This window comes from Callorhinus ursinus, unplaced genomic scaffold (genome assembly GCF_003265705.2).
Source record: "Callorhinus ursinus isolate GAN/ISIS: 27379988/994484 unplaced genomic scaffold, GSC_fseal_2.0 scaffold4, whole genome shotgun sequence".
In the NCBI taxonomy this organism is placed as follows: domain Eukaryota; kingdom Metazoa; phylum Chordata; class Mammalia; order Carnivora; family Otariidae; genus Callorhinus; species Callorhinus ursinus.
The window spans coordinates 50,028,658-50,041,141 of record NW_027397066.1 but is presented as its reverse complement, the minus strand read 5'-3'; the positions used below and the strand labels follow the sequence as shown (position 1 = coordinate 50,041,141).

Sequence of the window (12,484 nt, the reverse complement as noted above, 5' to 3'; positions counted from 1 at the left end):
GCATTTGGGGGTGTTTATTTAAGGACAGTATTACATGAGGCTGCTGTGTGAAATAGCACATTCACAATTAGCACCAGGTTGGTTTTTCAAACAGGCAGTGATACAATTTTAAGAGTTCCCCAAAGCATTTTAAAGACTGAAAAAACATTTGTGTCATTACAAAGCCATAGTTTAAAGCTTATGAGCTTTCCACCCTACTAAGAAAAGCATTTAAAACAACCCACAGCAGATAGGGTAGGACAAAAAGAGGTGGATCTGTAATTACTAGGAGCACTATGGTTCAGCATACAAAATAGGATCACTCCTTTATCTATAAATATTTAATGGCAAAACATATTTTCTTCAATAATTAGCCACCAGTACTCATTTTTTTTCTGTTTGCCATGCCCTAGATGTCTTGACTCTAATTTCTTTTGTTGTTTATGAGACAAACTAATTTAAATCATTTGGCCACTCTGGATGTATTATTACATCTCAAGCCATATCTGCTTCTAAGAATAGTTATTTCTGTTTGGCATAAATGTTTCCCCTTCACCAAAAGATTGGACCCAAATTCAACAATTTGAATAGAATTTTTCTACTATCATTGCCATAGATCGGCTGATACCTTTTCATTTGGACTTTTGTAATAGCTGCCTGGCCTCTGGTCTCTTCTTCCTTAAATTCACCCTAAGCAATCCAAACAGAGTGTTCTTTATAAAATGCAACTCTGATAATGTCAAAAGGCACAGTAGTATAAGGATTAAGATTGGGAGTTTAGATCTTGTTGTTTCCTCATATTACCAATGTGTTTTAAACCAACTATGGCTTAATTTCCCCCTCTATGAATTGAGAATAATAATAATGTAACCTACCCTATAAGACAGTCAAGGGGATTAAGTGTTAGTTCATATGAGACACTTATATTAGAGCCTGGCAATTTTTAAGCACTCAAAAAATGTTAGTTATTAGTGTTATCACCATATTTTCAAAATCTGTCATTTTTTCCTATGGGATACAGCAGTAAGTCAGAGATTCCTGAATGGAATCTCCACAAATTGGTCTTAGTGTATTTTTCAAAATATCTCAAAATATAGACAACATATTATACATACTATAAATACATACAACACATACAATATATTCTTTCTCTAATACTAGTTTATATTTTATTTTTATACAGATATATTGAAACAGAATTCACATACCATAAAATTAGCAATTTTTGTTAGATTCACAAATTTGAGTAACCATTACAATCACCGAATTTTAGAACATTTCATCATTCTATAAAAAAAAAATCTTACTCTTTGGCAGTCATTCCACTCGCCACTCACTAACACCAAACAGTCCTTAGCAATTATTAATCTAATTTCTGACTCTCTGGATTTGCATTTTTATATGATATATAATATTATGTTGTATGAATATTAAATTATTATATTATTAGTATAATTAATAATACATAATATTAATATTATGATAAATATATATTTGCATTTTTATATAAATAGAATAATAAAGATCTGGTCTTCTGTGTCTGCTTCTTTCACTTAGCATAATGTTTTCAAGGTTTATCCATGTCTTGGCAAGTATGAATACTAGATGCCTTTTTTATAGCCAAATAATTATCTACCTCTTTACCTGTCGATAAATATCTTGGTTCTTTCCAGTTTAAGCTATTATGAATAATGCTGCCATAAACTAATGTACAAGTTTTATGTGCACGTAAAAACTTATTTATTTTTCTATTTTGGGGGTATATACCTAGGGCTAGAATTGCAGGGCATGGTAACTCCATGCTTAACATTTTGAGGAATTCTCAAACTGTTTTCCCAATTGGCATCACCATTTTACCAACCCACTGTCAATATATAAGAGTTCCAACCAACATCTCCACCTTCTCCCTGCCACTTAGTATTGTCTGTCCCTTTTTATTTTAGCCATCCTAGTGGGTGCAAAGTGATATTATATTCTATAATTTTTAACTCACTCTGTATTCTTACACCTCTGGCCATTTATTACTGCTGTTCCCTGTTTACAACAGTTTCCCTTTCTCCTACCTGATCTCTTACTGAGGAGTTGAACTCCTATTTTTCCTTGAAGACAGAGTTAAAAATCTCTTGTATCTGAAGAAGCATAATCTAATCTACCACTGAAAAAAGAAATCACCCTCCACCTACTCCTATAGCATATTAATCTGTATTATAGCATTTAAAATATTCTGCTTTATAACAAAAGCCAATGTTATATTTTTATCTACTTCCTCAACAGACTCTGAGGTGCTCAAAGGAAAGAATTTTGCTTAACATAGTGTTTTACACATAGAAGACACTTAACTGTTCATCAAATTTACATTTGGCCAGTTATTCATTTTGATAACTAGAGAAATGAGCACCCTTTTGACTAAAGCGTATCAAATGTTTTCCAATAAAGTACTAAGACTTAAAAAAATAATGAATATGCTTCTTATATTATCGAAAGACAAACTGAATTGATATCTAATAATACGTGTTAATAATGTGTTTAACTCTCAGACTCCCTCACTTGATTCCAATTTTCTTCAGGATTGATACTGTCCCAGTGCCTAGAGCAATTCCAGAGCCACTGAAAGGATATGCACTTTTGTTTACTCAGTCTACCGAATTACAGTGAAATAACAGTTGTAGTTTATGTTTTCTCTCTAAGCAAAGGACAATGATGCAATTGCTAAAATATCATTTATTTCTTCAGCTGCAGTACTTCCCAAATGCAAGTATGAGTCAAAACAATGTGTCTTTTAGAATTACATTAGCCTTCTCATGAAAACTTTGTAATCATTAACAGGGCTGCCATCCACATATATTCATATTAAGTACAGTGATGTGGGTCCTGATTAAAAGTTCTTGAGTAGAGAGAAAAAATAATTGATGATGTATTTTTGACATTGGTTACCGCTTCTACCTTGCATGGTACAGCACTGGTCTGGCAGAATATTACCGTAAGAGCCCTGGTCTTCAAATAGGACAATGCTGTTGTTCTACATCAAATATTCTCCAAGCAGAAATCTACTTTAGGAAATTCTCTAATCATAATCCTCCCCCTCAACCTTTCAACGATAATGGTTGTTGTTATGTATGTATTCATTTCTTACTCTAGGTCAAACATTGCAGTAATTCCTTCATATAAATTATCTCATTTAATATTCACAAAAAAACACAAAGAGATAAATAGTACAAATTTGGCAATTACTGTTTACTTAGGTAATTTACTTTATTCTGGTATCACCACCACACAGAGTAAAGTAATTTACCTAAGGTTTTATGTAGTTAGTGGTGGAGCAAGAATTTGAACACAAGACTACCGTTTTTCTTGAAAACACTGCATCTCCCTTTGATTAGTTCCAAATTTCAAAAATATCCAGAATACAAATTAAAAGTTATGATTCCTAGAATTTGGGGCAGTTCAGGACTCCATGGTTAGAGCAACACTACCTTGTTTTCTAGTATTCAGCTCTTCATTCCTCTCCTTATCACCAGATTTTACATTTTGTCTTTAAATACACAATAATTAATTAACTTTTAGATCTTTGTGGCAATTGATTACTGTTGGGTTATCTCAAAATTATGATTAAGAATTACTTTAAGTGTTCGAAAAGTATTTATGACGTTATACAATAAATACAAAAACTTTGAGTAGTATGAAGGACACCCGTATTCTGAGAAATAGAACTATCTACTAGGTGGTGTGCTTTAATCAGAGATCATGTTTTTGCTTAATATATAGGATCACATATTGTAATCTGCTCTTTCCAGTTTGCTATGTGATCAGCTCCTTTGGTTTGATAAAATTCTATAAACTGCTTCACATAGAACCATTCTAGGAAACATTACTGGAAAAGCTAATAAAGTTGGCAAGTTTTTTAAAAAAAGATAATAGATGGGGGCGCCTGGGTGGCTCAGTCGTTAAGCATCTGCCTTCGGCTCAGGTCATGATCCCAGGGGCTTGGGATCGAGCTCCACATTGGGCTCCCTGCTCAGCGGGAAGTCTGCTTCCCGCTCCCCACTCCCCCTGCTTGTGTTCCCTCTCTCGCTGTGTCTCTCTCTGTCAAATAAATGAATAAAATCTTTTAAAAAAAAGATAATAGATGGCATTCATACATCAAAGATTTCTTCAAGGAATACTATATTAAAATATATCATGGACAGGAAAGATGAATTCTCACTTGATCTCTTACACTCAGTGTTTCTTGTTTGCATGTTTGGAACAGTCGGTGTCGCCACCAACAAGAACCGGAGTCAACTCGAATGCAAGGAATGAGCAATATGTTTTTTTTCCTCTCAGCACTACACACTGTATCCATATTTTAACAGTATCTTGAAAGAAAACTTTGGCATTCAATGACTATAAATTTTATTTAGACATACAGATCCCGACTATAAAAAATGATAGCATACTTTTTAGACATTTTAAGAAAAAATCATACCCTGAGTTGTGTCAGTGGCTTAGTGCATAGATAAATTTAAGTAAAACCACACTAATTTTGAGAAACAGAACAATATAAACATAGGAAGTGGATTAGTCTAGCAATTTGTCTACATGCTTTCACAGTAGTCATTCCTTTACTGCAAATACATTTATCATTTCCCCTTTCTGACTCTAACTTCTCCTCCCATTTCCTTACCAAAAGAATTTCTCCTGATTCATTTAGGTTACTCTCTAACTAATATTGGTTTCTTCCCTGAACATCAAACAAACAAACAAAAATGTCTGATGAAGACGAAAAGCAAGAGCAAACACTACCAATTCAGAATCCCAGAAATTCTTGGAATGCAGAATTGATTAATCAAAACATGCATTCATTCATTCACTAACCAATGAGAATTAGACATATATCAGCTATGATAATACCTCTCTGAAAAGAACATAAACATAATTCTATGTAAATTAGTAAACTGAAAATTGTATGTTTCCCCCATTATCCTGACACCACTTGTTCCCTTCGAAATAAGAAATTCTTGTTTCTTAATGCAACTCTGTGCTAAAACTCTTGTGTTTCTATGGTCTAGAACAAGCATTTGTAGAAACAAAGCAGTAATAAATTTAACTTAATCATCTTAACAACTAAATCACTCAGATTTCTTATTTAAAAAAGATAAGGATTATCAATAATTTTAGCACTTTGTAATTACCTTATCAACTAATCACTTTAAAATAATACAAAAACATATTGCATAAGTCTCAGGTTTTTCAGCACTTGAAGTTTCTTACAGCTGTATCTGTGGCATCATGACAGATGGTATGTTTCTTTAAAGAGTTCTTTTTTAATACGAAAATGTGTGCTAAATGTGGATAATCTGCTTATTTTCTTTGAAACAACCATTTTATGAGCTTTCTGTCCACAGTTTAATTAGCTCTTCCGCACTTTGTCCCTTTTTCAAAATTGCAGTTATTTTCATTTTCATTTGGATTAAGAAAAAGGTTGAGATGTATGTTTAAAACATTAGCTAGTCACCAAAGAGTAGAATTGCCTCCTGAGTTCTGCCAAGAAGAGGAAATAGCTTGGAAAGATGTCAACACTAAAAAACTGTCAATAACTTTTTTGGCTGCTGTTGTTCAAAACATTTTATTAGTATTTGATCGGTGTTTTTAAAACAGACCAAAATACACTCAGGATTTATAGACTTTGGAAACAAATAATTATATGTGAAGCCAAAATCCATTCCCTTCTCATTATACCGTTTCTATTCAAATGTATGAATCCATATTTGAAATTCTGGCATTATATATATTTTTTGATATGAGGTATGTTCCATCTGGATCCCATCCAGAGGGCTTTAATAATTAAAGTACCAGTGAAATGTCTCATAATGTTGAGGAAAAAGCACACAACAAAGATTCAGGAGACAGATTCAACCATTGCAGTAGTCAGATTCCCTAGGTCTCAGTTCTGAAAAGTAAGGAGGTAATTCCTGCCTTCTCTATTTTAAGGGGTTGTTGTCAATATGAAATGAAATCAAAATCTAAATAAATGTTTACAAATTAGAAGTATCCTAGAAAATATAAGAGCTTTTGTTTTGTAGACACTTGGTATCAACAAAAGTGTATCAAAGAAGCTTAAGATTTGTTTATTAAGTGTAAAAAACAGGATAGGAATAGATACCTACAATGCATATTCAACTATGTAAAAAAAAGCTTAGAAATACCAAAAGATGAACACACTAAAATGTTAATTATAGGTCTCTCTAGGTAAGGTAACTAGGGTGGATGCTACTTTCTTTAATCTTATCCACATTTTTTTTCAATAGTGAGTATATTTTAACTTTATAAGAAAAATATCAAGGTAGGTCTTTAGAATTATCTTTCTTTTCACTTACACCTCACTTATCTTACTCATTAATAGTGAATATAAAAGGCAAACTTTATGTCTACATTAATGACAATTGCTTTAGAAATCAAGATTCCCGGTTAAAACTGAAGTTTTCACAATCCTAACCCTGGATCTCTCTTTCAAATATATTATCTGCATCTCCCATCCATTATAAAATAAAGAGAAATATTTTCTATCTTTCTTAAAAGGTTTCTCAAGATTATTCTTTTCCTCTTCTATAATATGTTAAAATTTCCACTCTCTTTTATTTAATTTTCCATGTGATTACGGAAATTTTTTTTAAGCTAGATTTTTTGCCTCAGAGTGTGCCATGCCTCTTCAGTTCTCTGTGTCTTGTCTGAATGCTAGCCAGGAGTTGTAACTGACTTTTGCCTGCTCCTGGGATCCAAAGACAAGGTAGCCTCATGGTGTCTTTACTCCTGCAGCTCATGGAGATTGATAGAATGACTCTCATACTAAAGAACAACTAGAATATGTCAACTGAGGTCTCAGTTTTGTATATGATGCCTTCCTGAAAAGTAGGTATATAATAAGTGGGAAATAGTTCTTAAATAGTTCTATGATACTAATAAGGCGAAAACTGAAATCATTCACTTCCCTATATTATTTCTACTTTATAATAATGTTAACCACTAAAATTGTTGAACTTAAGGTTTGGTTTTGTAGAGTTTAGGTCCTTTTTTTTATAACCTTATATGAAGAGTTCAAGGTTTCAGAAGCTAAAATGAGGATGGGGAAGGGAATGTTCGATGGAAAGAGATAAATTTTTCCTTAATATCTATCAGGGAAAATATTTTAGCATAGTAAAAGGAAATTTAAATATGGATCATGTGCTTCTTTTATTAATGCTCCTCTTCCCTCCCCTATAAGTTCCATGAAAGGCAGTAGGGTAACTCTCTCAATGGTACCTGTGTTACCTACATGAAAATTAATTGAACTCAAAAGATAAGTCCTTCAATACTTCAATCTTACTCAAAGGTTATAAAGTGCACTGACTAATGAATGAATATGGTACTTTGAAAAACATCTAAAACATAATATATAATTATCTTCCATTAGGGGAACATATCAGAAAGTTTTATTTTCATTTTTTTAAACAGTTGAGTTCAGGCCAGTTTCTCATTTTGTGTCATTTTTCTCATCTTGCTCTGGCTTGTGTTCAGAACTCCCACTGACTTCCAGAAAGATCTTTGCATTTGGCTCAGCTTCAAAAGTAGGAAACAAGATATTGAACAGACCCCACTGCTTCTGAATATCTCTAAAATAATAATGCTCTACCTTCCAACTGGAGACCGCACAGTGTATTTTTCATCATCAGCATCAAAGAGTGCAAATGTGACACTATATAAAATATTTTATAAAATGAATTCAAAGACTATAAAAGAGTTGCTGACTGTTTTGTGGGATTTTTTGTTTTCTATTATCATGAATATATAATTTCATGTGGTCCTTATAAAATCTTGTGAAGTTTTTAGGGTAGATATGAGTTTTTCTATTGTGCAGAGAAGAAAACATGGCATAGAACTGTTAGCTGTTTAATAATAACTCCTAGCTCTGTCAGCAGCCTGTGTACTTCAGACATCTGACAAGCTGCAGCATTACTTATGGGAGTTTTACAGGTCACGCAGGTGCACTAAGTATTGTCTACAGAATGGAAGTATTTTTCATTTATTTATGTACTATAATTTAAAAATATTTTTAAGTTCTACTGTCTCACTAAAAGACTCTATCTCAGTCAAAGACAGACTGAAATGACAAGAATCTTTCTCATTATAAAATCAGTATCTTCAATAGCTATGGCAGTAACACAAATAAGTCATCAGTATTAATGGGTGAGGAAATGAATCGTATTTGAAAAAACCCACAAGTTAGCATTCTCTAATTTATTAATAAAGTATGGATGAAGCAATTCTTATTTTCCCTTAAAATACCATAATATTCATAATTGTCTTAGAATTATGAGAGGAAAAAGATGACATATTAAATGATGACAGAGGAGAGGACAGAATATGGAGAAGAAAATTTTTAAAGGATGAAATAACAAATATGATGTGAAAGGAAGAATAAAACTAGAGATCTAACAGACCCTGAAGGAATACCTGTGGATGAGAAACAATAATGGGAAATAAAGACAAAGGATAATGAATATATCTCCTAAAGGAAACAATATCACTCTGATTTCCTTTTGGATACAATTATGTCTACTCTTTTCATCATAAATATCATCAAATTGTCGATTTTATTCTTATTCAATAATCATTAAGTAAAAATGTGAACAAAAGGCATGCAAGGAAATATTTTGATGTTTATAATATGAAAGTGCACAAACAAAAACAATAAGAAACTCATCTGGACATTTCTCCCCTATTTCTCCATAAAATAAAAGCCTTAATATGTGGAAGGAGGGGTGATAAATGCTGCTGGTCATGTTGCATGAGTGAAATCCCATTGCATCTGTGGAAGGGGAGAGAAAAAATTCATTCCTTTGGTGGAGAGGAAGAAATATATGCCAGGTTCAGAACTATGCCTAGAGAGAATAAAAATCACTAACCCTCACACCCAAAACTCTAACATACAGACTATCTCACAAAGAGGTTTCTTTGGAACAACAGAGAATGCCTCACAAGTTCTCCCTCTTTTAGCAAGTGTTGAGGAAAAAATAATCTGTGAGACATAGTCCAATGAGAAAATTTAAAGCTGAAAGGAGAGCAATCTGTCATCAGAAAACAAAATCTTCTGGCAAACCATTTCCCACACTAAAGACAAGGTATCACTAGAGGAATTTGAAGCCAAGGGTGCACTGGGGATAACTACAGAAACAAGAAACCTCAAATCGAACTCAACTTCAAACGAGATTATCTCACATCTTGCACTAGAGGCAAAACAGAAGAACAACATTTCCAGATAGAACATTGATGTACTTCACTTCTTATTGTCTTGCAAATGATGTCCATCCAGTTTTCAACAAAAATATGAGACCTATTAAAGTGCAAGAAAAAAAAAACGCTAAGAGACAAATCAATTATCAGAACAAGATCCATATATGCCACAGATGCTGGAATTATTTCAGAGGAAACTTGAAATAACCATGATTAATATGTTAAAGGAAAAGATGAACAATATGCAACACTAGATAGGTAAATTCAAGGGCAAAATGGAAATTATACAAAAAAATTAAATGCAAATGCTAAGAATGCAAACAGTAAATGGAGATGAAGAATAAAGTCTTTCAAGAATTTTTGCTATAAAAATATGCTTTGAAAGACAGTCCAGCACAAAGCCTGTCAATGCCACGCCTCTAAGATGTGCGGAAATGAGAAACCCGTGGTAAGATTATCTCCTCGCAGTTCAAATTTGAATGATTATGTAAAGGTTCTACAGAGAGTCAAACTATTACCATAATATAATTATTTGTTCTTTTCTGAATGTTTACAATATTTCATAGCTTAAAATAACATTGAAAATATACAATTGGTTTAAAGCAATATTTAAATTCTCCTATATTTCTCTAAATGGAGCAATAGTGCCCATCCCTCAGGAGCTCCACAGTCCAGTGCTAAAATTCCTTTGGTGAGTTAAAGGTGACATCCATGTAAGTATCTGATCTTGACCCATTGGTGCTTGAAAACAAATTGTATCAGTTAGAGTTATCTTGGTGGCAATAAAAGAAGAAGGTTTTTACAAGTTGAATACAATTTTTGGAAGAACATTGGTAACTCACACCTTTGACAAATGACCATGAAGTAGATTCTTAGGAACCAATGTAACTCATGTGCCAGAAAGAAGGACCCATACAACAGAATGCTAAATACATTTAACATTTTGTCTGTCTGTTCAACATTCAAAGTTCAGAGTTCATCATGGGAACATTGTTTTGATTGAGGCTGGATCAAATGACAACTTCCAGCTACTGCCTATCACATATATCTGATGGAGAAGAGGAAAGTTCTCAAACAGAAATGGAAGTACTCTTAAACTTAGCCCAAACAAAATAAGACAAAACAAAAAATACAGAAAGCAGATTCAGGAGACTCACTCAAATAATGATGAAACAGCAGTAGGAAAATAATATTATTAGAAACTTCTAAAGGCTCCATCCTATTACTAAAATACAGTTAATATATATCTCCATCAGTACTTTATAAACCTAACAATTTTCATGCTTGGTCCTGATTATATTTTGAACCTTGGTTATTAATATCACTATCTGTATAGTCTTTATATTAGAACTCCAGACTCCCTCATTTTCTTTGTCTTTCTTGATCTCACTTATCAGAAAAAAAGCTGTAGAGCTCAAAAATGGTATTAAATTGATTCCTCCTCATTTCTACAACTATATTGCCTCATTTCAGGCTTTCTGTTGACCTTCCAAATATCAGGGTCTTCTCATTTCCCCCAACTTCCATGTTCTTGCCTTGGTTTCTCTCTCTAAAAACAAATTGGATCACATAATCTAGTACTTAAAAATGGAAAAACATATAATAAAAACTCTATTAATGTCCCATTCTGATATCCCCATAGCATAAGACATAGATCCACCCAATCTCTAAATAATTTGAAAAGTAAATTATTACAAGTAAAAGACTGAAGTAAATTTATTTGAATTTACCTAAAACAAGTCAATTAAATTAATGACTAAAAAGCTCACTTTTTGAGAATATGTAATAAGTAAAATAATTTTTCCATTTTATGCTTGTTTTTTCTATGATATCATTTTATTTTTAGAATGGCAAAATAGTTTATTTAGAGTCAATGGCTTCCTTTATAAACACTACAAAATTAAATATGACATATCCTTTAATCAACAAAGACTACTCTGAAAAAATACCTACAGAATGATCAAAAGATCTTTATCAATAAATCTTATTTCAGACTGTTATCTCAAAATTTATTTCTTGAAAAAATTAGTATGAGTATTTATGTAAAATGACAACTAGATGAAATAGTATCATTGTGGACAAGGAAAATGTCCAAAAGTACTTATTATTCACTTTTATTTCTTTGTTAAATATGTTATTATATTTGATTTAAGATTATAATTTTAAAAGGCAAAAAACATCATTGAATGGTAAGGTTTTTTATAATAGATTTGTACTCCAAAGACACAAGAGTTTTTATCATATTAAGTACAGCAAAACATTTTTGACCTGTATCCTTCTTTATTAAAAAATTATTTAGCATATCAAGTGAATTTAATAATATTTAGTTGGCTCTAAGTTACTTAAACAACATATCTTTTTACCATAGTTTCTTTTTTTTTTTTTGGTTGTCAAATGATCCTTTATTGAAACATTTTCCTTTGTAGTTAACTAGCCGGGCATTCCAGCGCACCACTGTTGATGTCATCTATGATGTCATGAGGGTGGCGGCCATCTACATTGCAGCCCACAGACTGGGCAGTCCCCAGGATCTCTTTAATGGTTCCAGAGAGTTCTCTCGCTAAAGATCGGTGTCGCATCTGTCGGGCAATATTGACAATCTCATCAAAAGTGATATTTCCACTGTGCTTAATGTTTTTCTGCTTCTTTCTGTCTCTTGGTGGTTCCTTGAGGGCTTTGATAATCAGGGCAGAGGCAGAAGGTACCACTTCAATCTGGGCCTGTCTGTTCTGAATGGTCAGTTTCACCGTAATCCTTAGACCCTTCCAATCACCGGTTGCCTTGGCGATGTCATCACCAACCTTTTTTGGAGACAGACCCAGCGGGCCTATCTTCGGGGCCAGGGCAGACGTGGCACCGACTTCGCCACCGGTGCACCTCAGGTACACGACTTTGATCTCGTTGGGGTCGAACTTAGGCGGCATGGCGGAGGCGGCTGGTGTCGGATGAACCCAGATTCGGGACGACCGAAGAAAGTTGCACCTTTGCCTCCCTGAGCCGAAAGCCAAAAGCTTTACCATAGTTTCTTTTAAAAAAAAATATATAAAACTTCAGTCCCAAAGTCTAATCAAAAATATTTCAAGATTAAACTAGATTGCCTATAATATGCACTTAAGATATTTTAAAAATACAGCTATAAAGATGTCTTTCCCATTTGAGTATGTAGGAAGATGTGTGCAAAGGCTAAAAGTTACACATATGCAAAACTTATAAGAAAGAGTGTTTGAAAACTATTTATAAACCTGAGGCTATAATT

The 12,484-nt window shown here is 33.1% G+C and overlaps 1 protein-coding gene across 1 annotated transcript; it reads right to left on the bottom strand.

Moving 5' to 3' along the window:
- Window positions 1-11,632: 11,632 nt before the first annotated feature.
- On the bottom strand, window positions 11,633-12,220 carry LOC112835808 (large ribosomal subunit protein uL11). Its single transcript, XM_025887443.2, has one exon. It carries the CDS (start codon window positions 12,150-12,152, stop codon window positions 11,655-11,657), a length of 498 nt encoding a protein of 165 aa, XP_025743228.1. The 5' UTR covers window positions 12,153-12,220; the 3' UTR covers window positions 11,633-11,654.
- Between the last annotated feature and the right edge of the window lie 264 nt (window positions 12,221-12,484).